Source organism: Protomyces lactucae-debilis, assembly GCF_002105105.1.
Source record: "Protomyces lactucae-debilis strain 12-1054 chromosome Unknown BCR37scaffold_8, whole genome shotgun sequence".
NCBI lineage: Eukaryota > Fungi > Ascomycota > Taphrinomycetes > Taphrinales > Protomycetaceae > Protomyces > Protomyces lactucae-debilis.
The window spans coordinates 524,075-543,177 of NW_024468000.1; the positions used below are offsets into that span (position 1 = coordinate 524,075).

Here is a 19,103-nt window from a genome sequence, read left to right on the forward strand (position 1 = left end):
GGCTCAAAAGTTTTCCTTGCAGAAGATGAAGCGAGTCCCGTCGGGTCCAGTCGTGCTGTACTCGTTGCATTTCAGGTGCAGGGTATGCCCAAGTGGCTTTGGTCCACAGAAGAAGACGCCGACATCCGTTGCAGGATGAATCTTGGCCAACGACTTGTAAATGTCATCCCACGGCGGACGTCCATAGTTGACCATGGAGCGCAAACCAGTGATGGCATCCACTTCCGAGCCGTTAGTTGATTGCAAATACAAGTTCTCGGCATCGTCAGGTCGAATCGTGGCTGTCAGGTACGCGTGAATCTCAATCAGATGCCCAATGTCCTGCTCTTCAATCGCCAGCAACAGCGACTGGAACCACTCGAAGCTCTCAAAGTCTCGACATACCCAGTAGAAGTAGACTTTTGACAGTCTAGTCTTCTCCTTGGGATAGTTGACGCGATACCAGATGGACTTCAAGATGGAAGCAAATGGAGTCACGCCAATGCCTGCACCAACAAGCATGACTGTCTCAAACTTGAAGACATCTTCACTTGCACTGCCGAATGGTCCGTCGATGACCACTTTGGGCAAGATTCGTCGTCTGGCATCCTCATTACTTGCCACGATTCTAGTCTGTCTTGCTTTGCTCTTGTCATTTGGCCCTTCCGATTCGCCAAAGTCACAACCAAGCGTGCGAGCCAAAGCAGAAGTAAAGTCGCCGACACAACGGATGTGGACTGACAAGTAGTCCTCTTCAGGGCTTGACGTCAATGTGAAGGGATGATACTGATGAATCGATACTTCGGGACAGCAAAGAAAGATGTATTGCCCAGCCTTTGCATTGCACCCAGCATTCTTGACTTGGATCTCGCAAACGCGCGACGGATGAGCAATCACCTTTGAGATGAATGTGCCTCGTGTCGCTCGATACTCACGCAAGATCCTCTCTGCAAGGTAGACTGTACCGCCAGCAAGGAAAAACTTCCAAAAAGAGCTGCTTTGCTTGCAGAATGGTGCTCGATCAGGGGTGATCATGCAGTACGAACCGTGAAAAGACCACAGCAGGAAGAAGACTGTAAAAAGGTGATGGCTTCATTGTCAGCAAGGTAACAATGAGTGGAATCACTTACGTATACCAGAACCTCTCAAAATTTGCACGTCGATGCTTTTCGAGCGCAGTGTAGGCCATGGCCATCAGCACAATGAGCATCAAATTTCCCAATACACCTGGACCTGTGGTAAAATTGAGTAGGGCCCAGCCCTTGACACCCAGACCTTGAGCATTTGAAAGTCTCGCAAAGTTGACCCAGCTAAAGTCAGCATATTCAGAAAATCGGAGACATACTGAGCAATTGTGTGTATCCAAGAGAATAGGACGATGGACCAGCCTACAATCTTGTGGAACGTGACGTTCTTGTCCAGCGGCAGGATAGACCCGACCGGTGTGTTGCGCAACAATGAAACCAGGTTGCGACACATGGGCAACAGGATGCACGCCACATCGAAGAGAAGCACGTTCGCCGAGGCCCTGGCAATTGGATATGTCAACCCCATGGAAGTACGCGCTGCTTTTTGGTCATCCTTCAACAAGAACTTGGCGGTACTGAATCCAAAGACGAGGATGTGTACGAGGATGAAGAAGGCCACGAAGAAGCGGTTCGCCCCCTCATTGATCATCCAACGGTCAATCCGTTGGCTGATGGACATGACACCTACGTTGAGCCTCGACATAGATGTGTAGTGTCTGATGGAGACAGTGCAGATTCATGCGAAATCTAGGACAGTCGCGACAGTTGGGGTCCTCCGACGCATCGTACGTTTCAGGTGCATGGCTTTGACCCATCTTTTCAATATGATGGCCAAGCAAAGGAGAAGCCTATATAAAGGTCTCCAGCAGAGATATGGTCCAAGAGATGAAGTTGTAAGTAGCGAGCCTTTGCTGACTCTGTATGTACATGTAGACTCTAATGTTCGATGCCAGGTGTTGGCTGTAGACAATTCCCAGCCGAATTTATAGAACTAGAACTAGAACTAGAATTAGAACTAGACGCGATCCTCCATGTGGAGGAAACGACACTTCATATTGGACAGTCTGATCTGAGTGGGTCGCTGCTGATGGCAGATACAAATATGCTATTGCGGTCTCACATTGGAAAGCTAGAAGGTCGTATTGCAGAACTAGAGGCACAGGCACTCTCAGAAGAAGATGAAGCACTTCTTACGCACTCTATAAGCACTGCGCAGGCTTCCGTCGCCCAGTTATGCCAGCAGGATGACAGCATCAATGCTCTACTTACTGCTTCGCTCCTAAAATATCCGGAGCTGTTGGAGGTCGCATCGAAGCAACAGGCGGGTCTTGATACCGAGGAAACGGCGGAAACCAAGCTCAACGTTGTGACTGCCCAGCGCCCAGCAATCTACTCACTGCAAGACAACTTATCGCAAGTCATCAAGCTCACCTCCTTGATGCCGACTTTACAGCAATCGCAAGCGCTAGTAAGCCAAGGCCCAAAATTGGAAGCTTTACAGAAACAAGCCGCAGCGCAACAGGCGCAAGTCGAAGAGCTGGCTGCACAGACAGAGGAACTGCTCATGTCTTGGTATGCAGAAGACTTGCGAGCCGCAAATCAAATGCTCAGCCATCTTGGTCTCGAGAGACTCGCTGCTGAGATTGCTGGTCTGCGTGAAAGGCCAAAGCTCAGCTACTGATGATCACAACGTCTACCGCACAAAGGAATTCCTACAAAAAGGGGCACAAACCCCCTACATACGCGATCGTCGCTATTCGCTCGCTACAAGATCCACTTTTCATTTTTTTTTCATTGACTTTGAGGAGCTCAGGTGCTTAGATGGCCGATGCTGTGTCTTGTCGGTCCACGAACAATTGCACTTCAGATGAGACGACTAACAAACTTGAGTCTGGACGCAAGTCACAGAGAACGCTTGCCTCGTTATCAGAGCTCTAGGATTCGAAAGCAGAGGGAAGGAACAAAACGCAGAACAAGACGAGAAGGAACTTTGTGCAATGCTTGTGTCATATTTTCGCATTTGTCGTACATTCATTTTTTTTTTGTCGTTTTATGATTGAAATCATGGTGTTGTGTGTGCCATGATCTTCAAGTGCCGTTAGAATACAACCAGCGTCGGTGCATTATAGACTTTTGCCAAGGAGCCGCGGACACGATAGACGGAATGCCATCTGAATGCAGCTCACTGCACTGTGGCTCGAACCGAGTTGACGAGCGGTGTGGTGCGTTCTTGTGCGTCAGGTGACGATGGCTTAGACGCGACGCGCGCATAACTAGGCTTGCTCGAGAACGAGTGGAACGACGCAGGGGTGAGCGCGGCAATTTGTGGATGACTGCTTCGACGTTTCGGAGGGGTTGTTGTATTCTTGTGCTGCACGGCAGACGCATAATCGAAGCTCGAACTTGTTGCGAGGGATGCCGATCGCAGGCCTTGCACGTCATGTAAGCTGACAGGCATCTCGAAACTTGACATGTGCAGTCGCTCGCCGGATTGCGCTGTGTCCATGTACGGCATTGACGCCGAGATGGTCGGGGAGTGCTGCCCTGAACTGGACGGCGAGCTTCGAGACGAGGTCGCACGAGTCATACTCGCTGTGGTCGTATCGGAGCATTCCGACCCATGCCTTGCAGAGACATGCCCAGCTGCCTGATGAGGCGCCAGCGCCGGCTCAAGATTTTGGACGAGTGCATCGCAGTAGGCAAGACTCACTGTTCGCTGGAACTGTGTGACATGGTCAAGGTACCCATTAAGTGACTGTGCGGGGTTCGGCGTGCGTTGACTATTGCCACTGTCGAGCGAGTAGAGCAAAGGTTGCGGCGGATGAGGGAGGGCGCCCGACTTGATGGCTCAAAGTCCCTGGTGGGTGGTGCGCACTGCACATGATTTTGGAGTCCCTGGGCAGACAAGTCTTGCCGTTGATATGCTGACTGGTGGAAGGATTGCCTTTGCTGATTCGATTGGCGCTGATGCTGTCGCTCGCTGAGGTTTTGTAGAGGCTGCCGACGTCTCCATACTTCTTGACTTCTCCTTCTCTCAGAGTACGAGCGATGCTCCTCTTGAGGCATGCTGTTGAGTAAGTGAGCGAATTGCTGGTAGTACTGTACACTCAGTGGGAAGGCAGACTGCAAGAACTGCAAGTGCTCGATGGGCACACCGTTTCCCGCGTGGTACTCGGGGTTGTGATGTCTGAAGGAGCCAAAGTCTGTCATTGGATCGGCTGTTTGGTAGTTGACTTGACCGGCGCCAGGCTGGTAGAAGCCAGACCTACCAATGTGACCATGTGATCGGGGTTGCTGTAGCATGTGCGCCTGTCTGCGGTTTCCTGACTTTGCTTGAGGATGAATTTGATAGCGCTTTGACTTGGGACCTCTAAAGACGTACGGCTCGCAAGCGTCTTCAAAGGTGCGACCATTGGCGAGGAACTCATGTATTCGAGCAAGCTCAAGATGTATGCCACGATGCGAATCCATGTCTGCCGTATTACCCAGGTTTCTTGATGTTGTGAAAGGCTCTTCGATGCCGAACAGCTGGTCCGGTGCAAACCCCTTTGAAGCCCGCTCAACGACGCCTCCACTTCGCACAGACGCCACTGCGACGGGGTAGTTGAATAAATATGTGTAGTAGTGAAAGAAGCCGAAGACAAGAGCGCCTATTGATTCATGATTGTGGCGACCAAAGCCGCTGAGCCCGAACTTTTGGACATCATCAGCAAAGGACACATCGATGCCTTGCAATGGTGGTATCGTATCATGCGGCCAGCTGTGTAGGCATGGAAGTACGGGAGGCTGACGCACCTGTAGAAAATTGATTACAAGTAGCGCCCAGGAGTAAGAAGTGAGGGTATTGCAGACTGCGTCGTTGAGAGCACGGCACTTGGCCCAGTGTTTGACAAAGTAAGCAAGTTGACGAGCACGAACATCAATCTCCATGTAGGTCCGCACGAGCTTTGAGTTGCGCAGTGCCAACTTGTTGTTGATGTTCATATCACATGCCACTTTTCTGTGCTATTAGCAGAGGAAACCCTTGTAAGCGACATACAGTTCAGGGTCATAGATTGCCACGACAGGCACTTTTGCGCCAGCTCGACAGACAACGCTCTGCATGCCAGCTACAGTCAGAATCGAAACTCGTAAATGAAGGACTTACAGCGGTGCATGAAGCTTGACAGATGGCATGTCTGGGTAGCGAAGCCCTTCCAGGATGTGACGATGCATACATCCAAGTCAGACGTATCAGTGCCAAGCAGATTTTCAGTTGATCCAAAAGCGTGAACGGTGAAATCCTTGCCTGGCCATTCGCTCTTCAGGAGGCGCTCCAATTTGTGGATGAAGGCCTGCTTGCTTCTGATGCCCTCGTCAGATGGAAGCAAAGTCTAGAGGTCAGCAAACGCATTCTCAAAGGAGGCCTCACCTCATATAGGGCAATCAATTCTTGACTCAATCGAGCATCTTCGTCCGCAGTGAGCGTGTACGACATGGCCAGCTTGTCTGAAAGTATCAGAGGCTTGTCAGCCATGCCATAGGGTATCCGACGTGTTGCTTGTGCCAGTGTAGTCTCAAAGGGACAGGCACCGAGCCTTACGCCCTTTGATCGTCTCAGATCAATGTTGCTGCGTTCATGACTGACAGGCTTCGAGACTACCGGCACCGCTGCTTCTTGCGGAGGTGAGTGGTGAGCTGGCTGGGTTGAAAATGATGTAGCGAGGAGATCCTGAAAGGAAGCACGATGCGGCACACGGCTTTCTGAGCTGGAACGTACGTGCCCGTGACCTTTGCGTGAGGTGGATGAGCGCAAAGGCGACACGCCCGCAGTGATCTTTGACTGTGACCCAACTGGCATAGATGATTCCTCGTGCGACTGGCCCTCTAGAGATGAAACGCCGTGAAGTTCCTGGAGTTGCCTGGCACTGTGATTGCCGTTGACGTTGGCGTAGAAGTCGTTGCTCGGGGGAGTGGCGCTCGTAGTGGATGTATGCGCCTGAGTTTTGGTTGAAGTGCCGTGGATCTGTGGTATACGTACGACGATGTGTTGAGCAGCAGACGGAGAGACACGTCCAGCCTCTGGAGAGGTCGTGTATTCGCCGCGCCCGTCGAGTCTGTCCACTGCTGACTTGGCTGAGAGTGTTTGTGTGTAAATGGCCTCACTGCTTCGCAATTGCGCTGGATGCGGGTCAAGATGCTGAATATCTGATCGCTTCTGCTCACTTGAAGATATGGCAAGCCGGGAGGATGTCTGCTTGTCTCTTTGTGAAGTCGTCGCTTCAGGGGTCGGTGTATGCGTGTGGGCGGGCGAAGTGTTTGGGAGAGCAGCTCGTGTAGATAGTGATCGCTTGTCGGTACCTAATGCGCTCTGCTTGTGCCTCTCTGCGTCTGTCTTGTCCAGAAACAGACGCTGTGTCTTCTCCTGCGCTCTCCTGGCCATGCGCCTGCTGCTCTTTCGTTGTTGGTACCGATGTGCAAGTCCACAAAGCTGCGTGCTCTCAGGCGCCTCTCACACAGTTGTCAATGCCACAAGACTGAAGGAGGCTCTACCTCTGGCCACGGATGAGAAGGGCTCACTGCTCGTCACGCAGCCAGTATTGTCCAGGGAGCAACGAATGGGTGTATTGATGGTCTCCCTGTCGCTTGTGGTGTCCCTTCCCGCGCGCCCGTGTTCAGGCGAAATCCACAGCGAGGGAATGCCTTGTGAGGGCGTTTGCGCTGGAATCAAGGTGCAGGCTGGTGGAGGGAGAGCGTGGTACTGTGCTTGAGCAGATGAAGATGACAAGCCTGGTGGTCTTGATGGCCTGATGCTGACGGGTGCAAATGGAAGGCCCTGGAAGTGCATTTGGCCCTGAAGCTTCACAGTCCATGAAATGTTCAAAAAGATAGAAACGGACACAAGGGCACCAGGATCAATGATGCAGCAAAGGCAGAGAAGGGGGAGATGCGGGGATGCCTACAAGGCTACAGGAGCGCAATCGCAAAGGCGCCACGACGAAAGAGACTGTCGCAGGCAAACAGATGAGCCATCTCAGATCATTTACAAAGCTTTCATCATTGCTAAAGAGCTGATGAAGTCCGTCGTGAGGTTGTTAAGATCATCATTGTGAGCAGCAGTGACTGAGCACAGCCTACAACGTTTCTTTCGTCGCAGCCTTTCTTCAAGACGATGAACGAAGCACAATAGACCTGATTGTCAGCTTCCATTCCCATAGTAGTTTGGCATGCACAAGAGCCGACAAGGCACCGCATCAGATAGAGCTAATTTGAGTCCTCATGAAGTCAGACATATGCTTGTTATTTTTGGTCATCGTGTGCGTGCTTCCCGGTCCTGTGCACCTCTCAGGTGCTTACGTTGTTTGGGCAACATTGCTCGACATGAATGGACGTGGTCAAAGGCTGAAGCCTAAAAGTCAGCGCTGCTTCGGTGAATGTCAGTCTCTCCATGCAGGACTCCAAAGTCGGACTTGGTATCAGAAAAGGCATGAATGGTATAAATAGGTTGTGTCGTCAAGAAGAAACTTACTCAGACTCGTCATCTAAAGACTTCATCATTCGAAGCCCGAATTTGAATTGCATGGAGAGAAGGACTGTTTGGAGGACTTACCAGAGTGGCTCATGAATGACACGGGCGCCCTTTCAGATAGTCATGAGAGCTCTGGGAATTAGCAAGCTGAACCGTACTGCAAAGAGGTAGCTGATAGATCAGAAAGCAGTTTCTAATTGCGCACTTGTCATCACAAGCAGCCTTTTGGCCACTTTAGTGCCCAGTGCAGCATTCATCAGATCAATAGCGTCTCGCCCTCTCATTGCAAATTGTACTTACCACTGTTGTTTTGTGAAGAGGCCGACGCATCAGAGCCACAGCAAGACAAGGAAGCATCGGGACAGAGAAGCTCAGCAAAAAAATACAGCCAAGTATTATAAGCAGTCGCACTGCAGAAGCACGATGTACTTCTACAGGCATCAGTCGGTAATTTTCTTCATCCTTGCAACAGTCCAGATAGCCTTCTGGTCTTGCCGCAGCACTTGCGAAGCACGCGTCAGATCTCCTTGACATTGACTGTAGGGCTATACTTGTTAGTCTTTTGAGATTTGCAGGACGCTAGACAAGAACAAGACAACCAAAGCTTGCTGGAGGAACGTCAGTTCTAGAGCTAAATGTTGCATCGCCATGTAGCCCCTACTAAAAGGCCTGTCTGAGACTCTAGTATTGTTTGTCATCAATCGATTCCAGCTTGCTTTGGGTCTTGCTTGCGGTCACGCGTCATATAATGGGCCTTACCATGGTCAATATGCTGATTGCGCGTCTTAGCTAGGAACTCATGAGGAATTCTGTCACGGGAGCAGCTCTTCAATAAGCATGCTCATCGCGAGACTCAGATCCCAAACAAGGCCAGCTTTCAAACAAGGAGTATTGAAGCTCAGTCGAGAGAATCAAAATTTGTCTGCTGCCCAAGTTGAGAGCAAAATTCGCACGGCCAAAAGGCTTCGACCATGAAACAATTAGAAGTGCACTGAGGTATGTGCTCGCTGTATGCTATGTGAATGCCGAGAACCCAGTTTTACAATGTCAGGGCCATCTCAGGTCTGCGGTGATGCAGCAGCCAGCTTCTCCTGAGCTCGTGTGGCTTCTTCATTGTCCATTGCCGTCTGCGTGCTTTCCGACAAGAGCGTCACGCTCAGCTGCGTATCCCGGCGAGCGAGTTCCTCGAGCACCGCAGGATTCCAGGGATATAGAAGACCATCGCCGGGACTTTGTTGGATTGGCAAAATCCAATTGAGAACACGCAAGACGACCCATCTGTCCGCCTTGAACTCACCCATAACTTGCTGCCAATTTCGCCATAGCCCCAAGTCAAATGGATTGACGCCACTTGAAAGCGTGACGCGCTCCTTGATGGGTACTTTTTCGCCAGAGGGAGTTGTTCGCTCTGTTTGGTGGATGACGGTAATGTCATGTGCAGCAATGCTCTCCAGAGTCGTGAGGTTGAGGAGAATCTGCCGGCCGTGGAAGAACGAGAATGGAATCATCATCAATGCAAAGAGTCCGCCAAGTGCTATGCAGGAGTACCACAGACCAACATTATGCGGTATAGACGTGCCATCATTCCGCCGTATCGCTGCTTTGCGTTGACCAACAGCCACAGCAAACGTGACCACCAAGAGAACGCTGTAGATGGCCACATACGTGACGAATTGAAAGAAGAACTTGTATCGGGTGTGGCCCAATGCGCCACCGACCCAGGGACAAAAATGATCAAACTTCTTGACGCACCGATTGACCTCTGAGCAGTGGTGGACGCGGTCATATTTGGTGACCTCGCAAATCCCACAGTATCGGGTACCGTCCGTCGCGTCATTTCGTGCGATCCACGTCGGTTGACTTGCAAGTGGTTGTGTTTGCAAGAAAGCTCTCACCTCCTTGGCTGTCGGTCTTTTGCCGTACACCTTGTCATCTTCGTTGGGTGCGCTACCTTGTTCGCCGTGACGCTCGGGGTCCACACCAGCGGCACGCGCTCGATCTGAGGCGTTGGGAAGGTAGCCGGCAGGTGTGAGTAGTACCCTGAAAAATGACCACGCCATAAGAACCAGAATGAACGCTTGAAATACAATGAGACAGACTGGCTGTTAGAATAGGAGCATTTATAGATGCATGTCATACTGCCTGTGGTCCGCCGACCATTCTTGAGAAACCAATCTTTGCAAAGAAAGTACCAACAGTAGCCTAGAAGTCAATATTGAACCAAAGAGGCTTGTCATCCTTACAAGAGTAAGTGGCTGCAGCAACCAAAAATGGGGGAATGAGGTATGACAAGATTCTGTTCGACTTGCGGCTATCATTCGCAATCAAAGTCGTCCCTTGCTTCGGCAATGGGCACAGCGGTTCTCTTTTGGGTTTGCCATTCGCTCTCAATGGATGATTGCCATCCAGGTGATTGTTGTGATGGGTCGAGGTCGTTGAGTGTTGTGATCTATTGGAGAAGGACGACGAGTGCGGCCTGATCATTGAGAAGCACGCGCCTCAATGTGATGATGTGTGCGACAGCTGCCAAGTTATTTGCAAAGAAGAGAAGCGCAAGGGCGCACTAGGAAGCGACTATGAGTAGGACGCCGTTGGATGTTTGCGAGTCCCTGCACCAGAAACGATGAAACGGGGAACTGCGAGATGGCACACAGGGTCGGACGTTACTTCTACTATTCTAGGCTACGCTGCTGCCCTCCATGATAGACTCTATCTCTTCTTCAGCAACGCTCCAACCTCCTCAAGTCCAACGGGTACTGTCTGATCGCTTTTGACGAGCATGAGTAAATCCCCTTGAAAGTATACAGTCACGCCACCTTGTCCCTTAGGACTGGCTGAGAGCTTGAATAGGCTCTTGCCAGATTCTTCATGCGCACGCCGCAGAGGAATAAGGAAGAACCCTTGCTCTTCGCACCAGAATTCCACGGCATCCTTGAATGTTATATCTTGCGCTTCATCCGCATAAGTCTTGATAGCCTCGGTGGCTATTTTCTTTTGCCTTTGCGTCGATTGACGCTTGACTTCTGCTGCGTGGCCCAAAGGCTTTTGTGGACCGACCTTCAACGCTGGTAGCTTATCTGCGCCGTGATCAAGTGCGTGCGACATGAGTTGCAAACCCCGATTGAAGCAAGCTTTGACCTCTGGCTGGGCAAGAACGGCAGGAGGTATGACCGATTGCCACCATTCGTACCACTGACTGATTTCTTCAAAATTCCCATCGCTGCTGAGCCAAAGATGCAGCACTTCATACCACTTTGGGAATAATTCCGCTTCAAGCAGCTTGGACATGATGGATGCATCAAAGACGGTTGCCCATGAAAGGACATTCTCAAGCAGGCTCATCTCTTGGTCGCCTGGATCCACTTCAAAGTCATGCCGCAAGGACGACGCGAGTTTTGGCAAGACGGTCGTGACGAGCATCGCTTGTACTGTAGCCCCACCAAGAAGCATTTGCCAATCCTTGAGATCGGCTAGCTTTCCTTCCTTGCTTTGCCAGCTGCGTAGAATGGAGCCAAACTTTTGCTTGAGCGGATCCATGAGCTCCACTGCTTGGGGCCCATAATAAGGGAGCCATTCGAAAACCCATGACAGAGGTCCTGGACTGGTCTTGCGCGGATTCCAGTCCTTGATGGTAGCGACAAGCTTGTTGCTGATCAGCTGTGAGAGTATCTGTGCCTTGAGGAAAGGAGGAGTCAAGTCCTGCCAGTGTTCAAGCAAAGTCACTGCTCGAGGAGAGTCTTCAATCTGCCACGCCGTCACATTCAGAACTGATCGTATCTTCGGAAACCAGACTGTGTACATGAATGTCTCCCAAGACGTACTGTTTCTCCCAGGAAGCGACGTGATGGACTCATCAAACATGTCGGCCACTCTCAGGTTGTGCCGTAGCTTGTATATGGCATCAAACTTGCCAGGTTCCTTGAGAGGATCCCAGGCAGGGAGCATGCGCCGAATCATAGGAACCAAAATTGACAGACAAAGTTGATCGAGCTTGAAACGCTCACTGTCGGCTGTTGAAAATCGAAGAGAGGCAAGCTGATTGCAAGCTCCAGCAAAGGCCTTCTCCTCCTCGTCATCCTCTGTAGCTAGGTCAAGAGCTGTGCATTGCGAGACCAGCTGTTCAAGCTTCTCTACATCTGCCTTGAGCGATTCCATCTCTAGACGACATCGTCGAATCTCAAGCTCAGTGTGCTGCTTCCGGTCTTGCAGGGTCTTCCAATTGACTGCTTGCATCTCGACTTCGCGTCTCGCAACCTGCGACAGTTGAAAAGACCGATCTGCTTCCTCATTTGCTTGATTGGCACTACCGGTTGTGAATCTTTGAGCGCCATCCACAATCAACTTGGGCTGCTCGCCCGTCATATCCAGCAAGTTGCTAAGAGCCGGTGGCAGTGGCAAATTGCCGCCGGCCTCTTTGATCACTTCTTGGGCAGTCTTGTACTTGAGCTTCGGCTGGTCGCTCCTTCTGTCATATCCGTCCTCCAACGTACCACTCAGCGGTGTTGTCCGGGCTTTGCCATGCTTTCTACTTTTCTCTCGCTTTGGCTCATCCTCAGCGCCGGCGCCAAGACCAGCTTTAGCCTCTGTGCGCTGTTGCGCTTCAATGGGATTCACAATACCCGACTCGCCGACACCAAGGCCTGTTCCTTCCTTATAGCCCATCATGGCCATCATGCGCGCGCCTTTGCTTGACTTGAGTTTTGATGCTGCTTGCTTGTCGCTTTTGTGCATGGGTGCATTGGTCTGCGCGAAGGAATGACGCTGCTGCGTCTTTGCAGAGGGCTCATCTTCGAATTGGCCGAATGCTGATGGTCGTACAGCAGGCCGACTGGCAGGTATGGTCGCACTTGCGCTAACAGGAGTCGCTCGTGCAAAAGATGCGGGCGGCGGCGAGTGTCTCTCTAATACCTCTTCACTGCCCAATGTGCTAGATTGTTGAAACGTAGGCGCCTTATTGCGCATCGTCTTGTCCATCAGTCGCGTATCCTCGTCTTCCGAATCACTGCCAAAGACACCCAACATGGTTGATTCCTTTGTTCTCCGCCGTTTTGCGGCTGGATAGCCAAAGCCAGCAGTACGCTGTCCATCACTGTCCTCGCTATTGTTGTCGCTGTCGCTGGAATCAGTGTAGGCCATGCACCTATGGTTGTGCGACACGCTATTCTTTCTTGTCTGTGGTGTAGAATCAACTTTTCTGGACGTCATTTTCCCAGACTCAGACCAGAGTGTCCATCTTCATGGCAACCCATGCTATCATCGTCGGGGCAGGTGTCACAGGACTCTCAGCTGCACATACACTCTGTGCGCTTGGCCTAAATGTAGTGCTGCTCGACAAGGGCCCCTCTGTGGGCGGTCGGATAGCAACACGCTACTTTGACAAAACTGATGGCCAACGACGGTATGTTGACACTGCCAGCAAGGAGATCATGCTCACTGATGGCTCGACGGATGCATTCAAGGCTTTACTCGTAAAACAGCAGCTGTGTCAAGCAAAAGAAACGCGAGTGACAGGCCAACCTGGTCTGAATGCATTCGCCAAGGCATTCGCAAAGCGTCTGCCGGCCGGGAAACATGAGATTCTGACACGATGCACCGTATCAGACATCACCTATGATCAAAAGTCTTCCTTGTTTACAGTGTCTGCCGAGCTCAAGACCCCGGGTAAGGATGGCGCTGAGCAACGAACATTCTCAAGCAAAGGGGTCATCTTGACGGCTCCGGTACCACAAACCATCAATCTAATCAAAGGCTTCAAACGAATGATCCAGGAGCTTGACGGAGCAGCAGAGTATAGCAAGTCCATCATCCTGTTGCTGTGGCCAAAGAAGGCGATGCAAGTGGACGAGCTCAAGGACAATGCCAACATCCACAAGGTCAGGATACACTTACACATCCAGGCGAATGTAGAGCAAGGCGCCGTCCCACTCTCTGTCCATGCGACCCCTGCTTGGTCAGAAGCTCAGTATGAAGAGACCGACATTGAAACGGTTGAAAACCGCATTCTTGACTTCATTGGACAGTCGCGCGATGCATTCGACAAGGTGCAACTCAAAAAGTGGCGATACTCACAACCACTTGTAGATGCAGAAGCCGTACGACAAAGTCAGTCCCCGTCTTGGCGAGCAGATCCAAATGGAAGTCCCTTATTCGTTGCATCGGACGCGCTTGGGCCTGGCCTGATTGGCGAGGCAGGGACTGCAGGCATTCAAGCGGCCGAAGCCCTCCATCAGCGTCTTGGTGGCAGTAAATCAGTCATATAGTAATATAGAAGGCATTAGGGAACTTAGTCTGCTACTCACGTAAAATCATGTTTAGTACTACTATTTGGCAGAATAATCAAGATGGCCAGGGCGTGCCATCCGATAGCTTTTCATCGAGCCAATAACAAAGCTTCTCCAGCCACAGTGGACCACCTTCCCACCAGCGATAGTACTTGCTGCCACCGAGCACGCCTCTGTACTCGAGCAAGTAATCAAGAGCATTTGCGTTGTGCCAGGCACGCATCTCTGCATAAGTCATACCTGACGCAGGTGATGGAACCAGCATGCCTGAGAGGTAGCCAGCGAAGAACAAGGCCAAAGCAGCAGTGACGAGGATCCATGCACGCAGCCAGGTGAATGTAAACGGCGACTTTTGCTTTTGACGTGCCGTCTCACGCTGCTGCTCCTGAAGGGATTTGAGTTTTTGTAGAAGGGACTCTTGTAAGGCCATTTGTTTTGTCATTTCAGCCATGTCGCGTTGACGTTTGATGGCTTCGTCTGCTGCATACTCTGGCGGTGCACCAGCTGGCTCAAAGACTGAATCGGTCTGCGTCAAGCGTGATACACATCGCAAGCGTTCCTTTGTTGTTTGTGCTCCCCACGATCGCGTTTCGCGAGTCGCTTGTACAGCCTTGTCCATCAATACGGGCCTTTCAGCAGCAGTCTCACTGGGACGTCGCAGGTCTTGTTTCAATGATTGAGAGACGCTCCTAGCGGAGAGGACAACCTTGTTGGCCAGCTCCTGCTTGACCTCGTCTCGTTCAGCACGAAGGGTCTCGACTTGCTCTTCGTATCGGCGACACGCTTCTTGAGCATTCTCGAAGCGTTCCTCCACCGAGGAGAGCTGATCGACCTGAGTCTGCAGACCATTGATTGTGCCTTTCAAGACTTTTGTTTCTTCTTGTGCCTGCAAATTAGCCATTGTTCACACACAAAACAAGCTCGTACCTTTTCCTTGTCTGCAAGAGCCATACTGTACTGCTCCTGTAATGCATGCAGCTCTGCCAGACACTTTGTATGAGCGCTGCGTAAGGAGTCGAGCGCTGTCCTCTGTTCAGCCAAATCAGTTTGCACGAGGGTCCATCGTTGCTGAAGCGCATCCTTGTCTGCATGCACGCTTCCTAGATCCTGCTCGAGCTGTTGCACCTGCGCTTTGGCTGTGTCTCTTGCCGATTTGCTGTCATTCGCCTCTCTTGATCGTAGTTGCAAGGCACGCGCTTGCTCTTCAACCTGACGCTCAAGTTCTTGAATGCGGTGCTCGCTCAAGTCAATCGTCTGTGCCTGCTGCTTGACTTTTGATTGCATCTCGCGAATGTGATCTTGCAGAAGGAGCATGTTTGGTATCTCTCGCGTTGTTTCCGAGCGCACAGAGGGTGAGCTGGGAGATCCATGGCTGCTGTAGCGATCGCCAAGCGACTGTCTGCCTTGCGATACGGGTCTTGTAAAACCACCATGGCCATTGCGATCACTGCCATTGGGACTTGAGCTGGAGGATGAGGGTCGTGTGTTTTCCTTTTCCGACATGGTCAATTGCTCGATCCGTGCAGCGCTCTGTGCGGGATCGCGTCTCGGTGTTGACTGCGCCAAGGGTACAGAGGCACCCGTCCTGTTGTTCTTGATGGTACTGCGGAAGGAGGGCTGTCTGAGGAGGGAAGGTGTCTGCGACTGTGGAATAAGGGAAATCTCACTGAGTTCTGTGAAGCTGCGTTCCGGCTGCGCTGGTCTGCGCGCGAGTCGACTCGGTGTCTCCACGTCACTGTAGGAGAGGCTTGACTTTGGCTTGATGCGCGATACGGGTGAGTCGAGGGAAGGTGTGGTGGAGTGTGTGCGAGGAAGAGGGAGTCGCGACCGTGCTGCTCCTGATGCTGCTGTTGCTCGATCGGATGCATGTTGCGCTGTGACATCTACACCGAGGTCTGCTAGATGCATATCAAGCTCTTCGCGCGTCATGGGCAAGTCTGCCTCCACGAGTGCCTCTGCCTGTGCCCTCTGGTGCTCTGCCATGACTGGCTCTGCGTCTTCCGGTAGCGCATCATCCAGATTGTCGACCATGTCTAGCAGATGTTTGGAGCTGACTGTGCCAGAGTTGCCGGGATCATATCGATCGAACAGACGATCTAGTATGCTGTGGACTGACATCGCCTGCGTACGCGCGCGTGTCGTCGCGTCAGGAGTCGAAGAGAGATGTGACGAGGCGGTGCTGTGCTATGAATGCGGGAGATATACTGCTGCTGGGGGTTATAACATATGATCTGATCCTGTGCGATGCTCCCAGAGGACAAATAGAAGCTACAGATGCCTGCCTTTGTCCGTTGTTGCCTTGTCTCTTGGTCGCTGTTGTGTTGTTGCAGACAAAGAAAACAAGAAGCGACAGAGAGACTACTACTGTACTACATGTACAATTACTAGTACAGTACTGAGTACTACTGTGAGATTGCTAGAGTAGTAGAGACTACGTACCACCGGCTACTGCTTCCTCCTCCGCTTCGGCGTCCGCGTCTCCTCCTGCTCAGGCTCAAACTCAGCAGACCGAAACATGGCAATCACGCTCTCACAGTGCTCACACAGCTCCTTCGCCATCTTGCTCACCTCACTGCCCTCCTGGTTGTACATCACTGCATTGCTCAGCATCCGCAGCACAGCAATGTGAAAGCCGTTCGTGTTTGTGATCTGCCCAGCCTTGATCTGAGCTTTGAGCATCTTCAAATCAGTCGGCTGGTGCACAACCTTGGAGTAATTCGGCGCATCCTTGTCGGAGACAGCCTGCGCAAACAAGCTGGCGTACTTGTGGCTCGAAAGATTGGTCAGGACAGGTAGAATGATACTCTGGAACTTTTTAAAGGCCAACAGCTCGGCCTCTGTCATGTTAAGTGTTGCATCAAGCACAGGCACCGCAGGCAGCGTTGTCCTGCGTCGACCTCGCTTTGACGCTGCTGCACTGTCAACACTCACAGACGTGTTCATTGTATCGGACCGTTTCCGCCTGCCTCGGCCAGTTGTCTCTGTTGGTTTCATCTCTTCCGGCTCTGCTGTTGAGTCGTCTCCAGCCTTGGACACAGCCTTGGATGCTGGCTGCGATGTCTCCTTGTCTTCTGACCGCAGAGGACGAGTCTCTTCCTTGACTTGTTCGATATCGACCTCCGACAGCTCATCTGTGCTTTCCTCAGCAGATGACATGACAGTGACAGGCTCCTTTGCTTGTTCTTCCACACTTTCCGCTGTTTTTGTTGCAGCAGGCTCTTCCTTGACTTCCTCTGCTTCCTTGGATACAGATACAGACACGGACACGGACGCAGGGTCCTTCTTTGCAGATTCCTCGGTAGGAGCAGCAGTGGGCTCCCTGGACGTATGCGCATCCGTCTCTGTCTCACCATCTGAGACGTCCTTCATGATCTCATCTACCAAGCCAACCTCTTCCTCTGTGGGTGTTGGCTTTGCCTGCACCTCTTTCACTACAGGCGCCGTGATTTCCTTCTGAGTGCCTGTAGACCGTGGCCTCTGTGCTTGTGTCTCTGCACACGTTGACCTAGGCAAAGCAGCAGGCTGAATCTCTGCTGGCTTTGCAGCCTGCTGCCTCATCTTATCCGCCATGACTTCTTGTTCGCGAATCGCTTTAATCAACTCATCCATCTTGCGCTTCCGTAACTTGCCAAACAATACATCCATATCTGCATGCAGCGCAAGTTGTTCTCGTCCACCAATCCGTTTCAGCTGCGCTTGCATCGCCTCGGGTGTCTTGTGTTTTGCATCGTCTGGCAGGAGAGGACTTTTTGCGAGTTTCTGTGCGGCGGTCGTCAGGTCTGTTGTGCCATAGCGGCGGGCAAACTGTACGACGAGGAGATCCTCCAGCAGAGGATCCGCTGAGCTCATTTCTGCCTTGTAGCAGACAGTGGTCAGTGTTGGTGTGAAGAGAGTCTGCCTCTGTGTTGCTCAAAGTTGCGAGCGGAGACAGACACCAGCATCAAGCCCAAGAGACCAACACACGCGTCCCTTCCATGCGCTGTTGGAGCTGACACGGCCATGTCACTCTCCTCATCTCCCAGGATACCCAACTCTGTCACTGACATACCAAGAAGGCGGCCGAAAGAGCGTAAACGTCAGGATCTACGCTCCTACTACGGCATTGAAAGCAGTGTCGCAGGCAATAGTGCGCTACATAACCAAGGACCCGTCGGCCATAATCCAGATCTCGACAGGGATGACTTTCAGCTGGACGAGTATGTTGCGAAAGTGAACCAAACGCCCGGTGCAAAAGAATTGCTCAAGATTGAGAATGAGCTCGTCAAGGAGATCCGTGTGCTGAATGGTGAACGCAAAGCACTCATCTATGACAATTATGGCAGGATCCTCACCATCTCTGAGACTATCAAGCAGCTGCGACTGCGGCTTGATGCTATGTCTGTGAGTTGGGGCGATTTTGAGTCAATCTTGCACAGTGTCCGGAAGCTATCTACTGTGTCTGGTGCCACTGAGCCAGCAGTCGAACAAGACGAGCTCATCACTGCTCAGAGTGCAGAAGACTTGACGAGGCAATGGCTGCAGGAGGCAACAATACGCATCTCGAGCTTGACTGCGTTTGAGCAGTATGCAGCTGCGCTTGACGAGGTTGCTGACGTCGAGGCTGTCTTGGAGCAGTCTGGCGATGCTCTGCTCGATCCAGACACTGCACAGCAACTGAAACACTCGCTGCGTAGTGAACGTGAGCAGATTCAGGAGAGACTTGAGGAGGGAAAGCAGGAGAAGCAGGAGCAAGCGCCGTCCGTGCCCGCCAAGGACTGAATCATCCGAGCACCTATCTGGACACGTACACCTATTGCCATCTTATTCACGACTGTTGTGCGCTTGCGTCATGCCTCATGAGGAGCGAGCTGGGCATAGTCAGCAGTCGCTGAAAGTACAAGACGACGAGATTTCACCCAGAACTCCTTGCTTTCCAGCTCGAGATGCTTCAGTCATCAGTCCTGCCCGCACACCAGCCAGCGGTCTCTCTTACAGTGTCAGTGCGCCCACTGTTATGCTGCTAATTTGACTAACCAGCAGGCACTGCTCTCTGGTATCTGTGACACACCAGACTATAGTCAGTTGAATGCGCTAGAGCGCGAGCTCGCAGTCGACAGAGTCATGGCTCTGCATTCTCTAGAGACGCAGCTGATGAAGAGGAGATGAATTTTGATGCAGTAATGCAGTCATGCATGCTGCTTATAACCGGATGCCTATACTCTACACTTATGAATTGATCATTCACAGTCTCTCTGCCCACTGTGCTGCCCTTGAGTGAGACACTGAGAGTGTACTGAGTACGCTGTGTACCCCTTGAAAGTTGAAGTT

The 19,103-nt window shown here is 51.7% G+C and overlaps 11 protein-coding genes across 11 annotated transcripts; 5 read left to right on the forward strand and 6 right to left on the reverse strand.

The window, feature by feature from the left end:
- Nucleotides 1-3: 3 nt before the first annotated feature.
- BCR37DRAFT_346858 (ferric reductase NAD binding domain-containing protein) lies at nt 4-1,686 on the reverse strand (the record flags this gene model as incomplete). Its single annotated transcript, XM_040867722.1, has 3 exons — nt 4-1,069; nt 1,110-1,289; nt 1,325-1,686. 3 exons carry the CDS (start codon nt 1,684-1,686, stop codon nt 4-6), a joined length of 1,608 nt encoding a protein of 535 aa, XP_040725854.1.
- Nucleotides 1,687-2,008: 322 nt separating this feature from the next.
- Nucleotides 2,009-3,098, forward strand: BCR37DRAFT_379304 (uncharacterized protein). Its single transcript, XM_040869230.1, has one exon. It carries the CDS (start codon nt 2,095-2,097, stop codon nt 2,686-2,688), a length of 594 nt encoding a protein of 197 aa, XP_040725855.1. The 5' UTR covers nt 2,009-2,094; the 3' UTR covers nt 2,689-3,098.
- Nucleotides 2,694-3,108, forward strand: BCR37DRAFT_379306 (uncharacterized protein). Its single transcript, XM_040869231.1, has one exon. It carries the CDS (start codon nt 2,836-2,838, stop codon nt 3,061-3,063), a length of 228 nt encoding a protein of 75 aa, XP_040725856.1. The 5' UTR covers nt 2,694-2,835; the 3' UTR covers nt 3,064-3,108.
- BCR37DRAFT_379310 (uncharacterized protein) lies at nt 2,986-6,808 on the reverse strand. The gene is made up of 5 exons (XM_040869232.1): nt 5,419-6,808; nt 5,155-5,380; nt 5,047-5,116; nt 3,888-5,007; nt 2,986-3,846 (listed from the first exon to the last, which is right to left on the reverse strand). The coding sequence occupies exons 1-5, from the start codon at nt 6,427-6,429 to the stop codon at nt 3,190-3,192; spliced, it is 3,084 nt and encodes a 1,027-aa protein (XP_040725857.1). The 5' UTR covers nt 6,430-6,808; the 3' UTR covers nt 2,986-3,189.
- A 262-nt stretch (nt 6,809-7,070) lies between these two features.
- On the forward strand, nt 7,071-8,273 carry BCR37DRAFT_379316 (uncharacterized protein). The gene is made up of 3 exons (XM_040869233.1): nt 7,071-7,395; nt 7,597-7,647; nt 7,816-8,273. Exons 1-3 carry the CDS (start codon nt 7,266-7,268, stop codon nt 7,914-7,916), a joined length of 282 nt encoding a protein of 93 aa, XP_040725858.1. The 5' UTR covers nt 7,071-7,265; the 3' UTR covers nt 7,917-8,273.
- Nucleotides 8,274-8,490: 217 nt separating this feature from the next.
- Nucleotides 8,491-9,700, reverse strand: BCR37DRAFT_379321 (DHHC palmitoyltransferase-domain-containing protein). Its single transcript, XM_040869234.1, has one exon. The coding sequence runs from the start codon at nt 9,573-9,575 to the stop codon at nt 8,574-8,576; it is 1,002 nt and encodes a 333-aa protein (XP_040725859.1). The 5' UTR covers nt 9,576-9,700; the 3' UTR covers nt 8,491-8,573.
- A 466-nt stretch (nt 9,701-10,166) lies between these two features.
- On the reverse strand, nt 10,167-12,746 carry BCR37DRAFT_379322 (GC-rich sequence DNA-binding factor-like protein-domain-containing protein). The gene has a single exon (XM_040869235.1). It carries the CDS (start codon nt 12,718-12,720, stop codon nt 10,225-10,227), a length of 2,496 nt encoding a protein of 831 aa, XP_040725860.1. The 5' UTR covers nt 12,721-12,746; the 3' UTR covers nt 10,167-10,224.
- Nucleotides 12,747-12,773: 27 nt separating this feature from the next.
- Nucleotides 12,774-13,823, forward strand: BCR37DRAFT_379323 (uncharacterized protein). The gene has a single exon (XM_040869236.1). It carries the CDS (start codon nt 12,942-12,944, stop codon nt 13,773-13,775), a length of 834 nt encoding a protein of 277 aa, XP_040725861.1. The 5' UTR covers nt 12,774-12,941; the 3' UTR covers nt 13,776-13,823.
- A 28-nt stretch (nt 13,824-13,851) lies between these two features.
- BCR37DRAFT_392613 (uncharacterized protein) lies at nt 13,852-15,827 on the reverse strand (the record flags this gene model as incomplete). Its single annotated transcript, XM_040871179.1, has 2 exons — nt 13,852-14,682; nt 14,724-15,827. 2 exons carry the CDS (start codon nt 15,825-15,827, stop codon nt 13,852-13,854), a joined length of 1,935 nt encoding a protein of 644 aa, XP_040725862.1.
- A 357-nt stretch (nt 15,828-16,184) lies between these two features.
- BCR37DRAFT_379325 (uncharacterized protein) lies at nt 16,185-17,694 on the reverse strand. The gene has a single exon (XM_040869237.1). It carries the CDS (start codon nt 17,643-17,645, stop codon nt 16,242-16,244), a length of 1,404 nt encoding a protein of 467 aa, XP_040725863.1. The 5' UTR covers nt 17,646-17,694; the 3' UTR covers nt 16,185-16,241.
- On the forward strand, nt 17,515-19,024 carry BCR37DRAFT_379326 (Vps51/Vps67-domain-containing protein). Its single transcript, XM_040869238.1, has 2 exons — nt 17,515-18,771; nt 18,816-19,024. Exon 1 carries the CDS (start codon nt 17,796-17,798, stop codon nt 18,552-18,554), a length of 759 nt encoding a protein of 252 aa, XP_040725864.1. The 5' UTR covers nt 17,515-17,795; the 3' UTR covers nt 18,555-18,771; nt 18,816-19,024.
- The last annotated feature ends 79 nt before the right edge of the window (nt 19,025-19,103 follow it).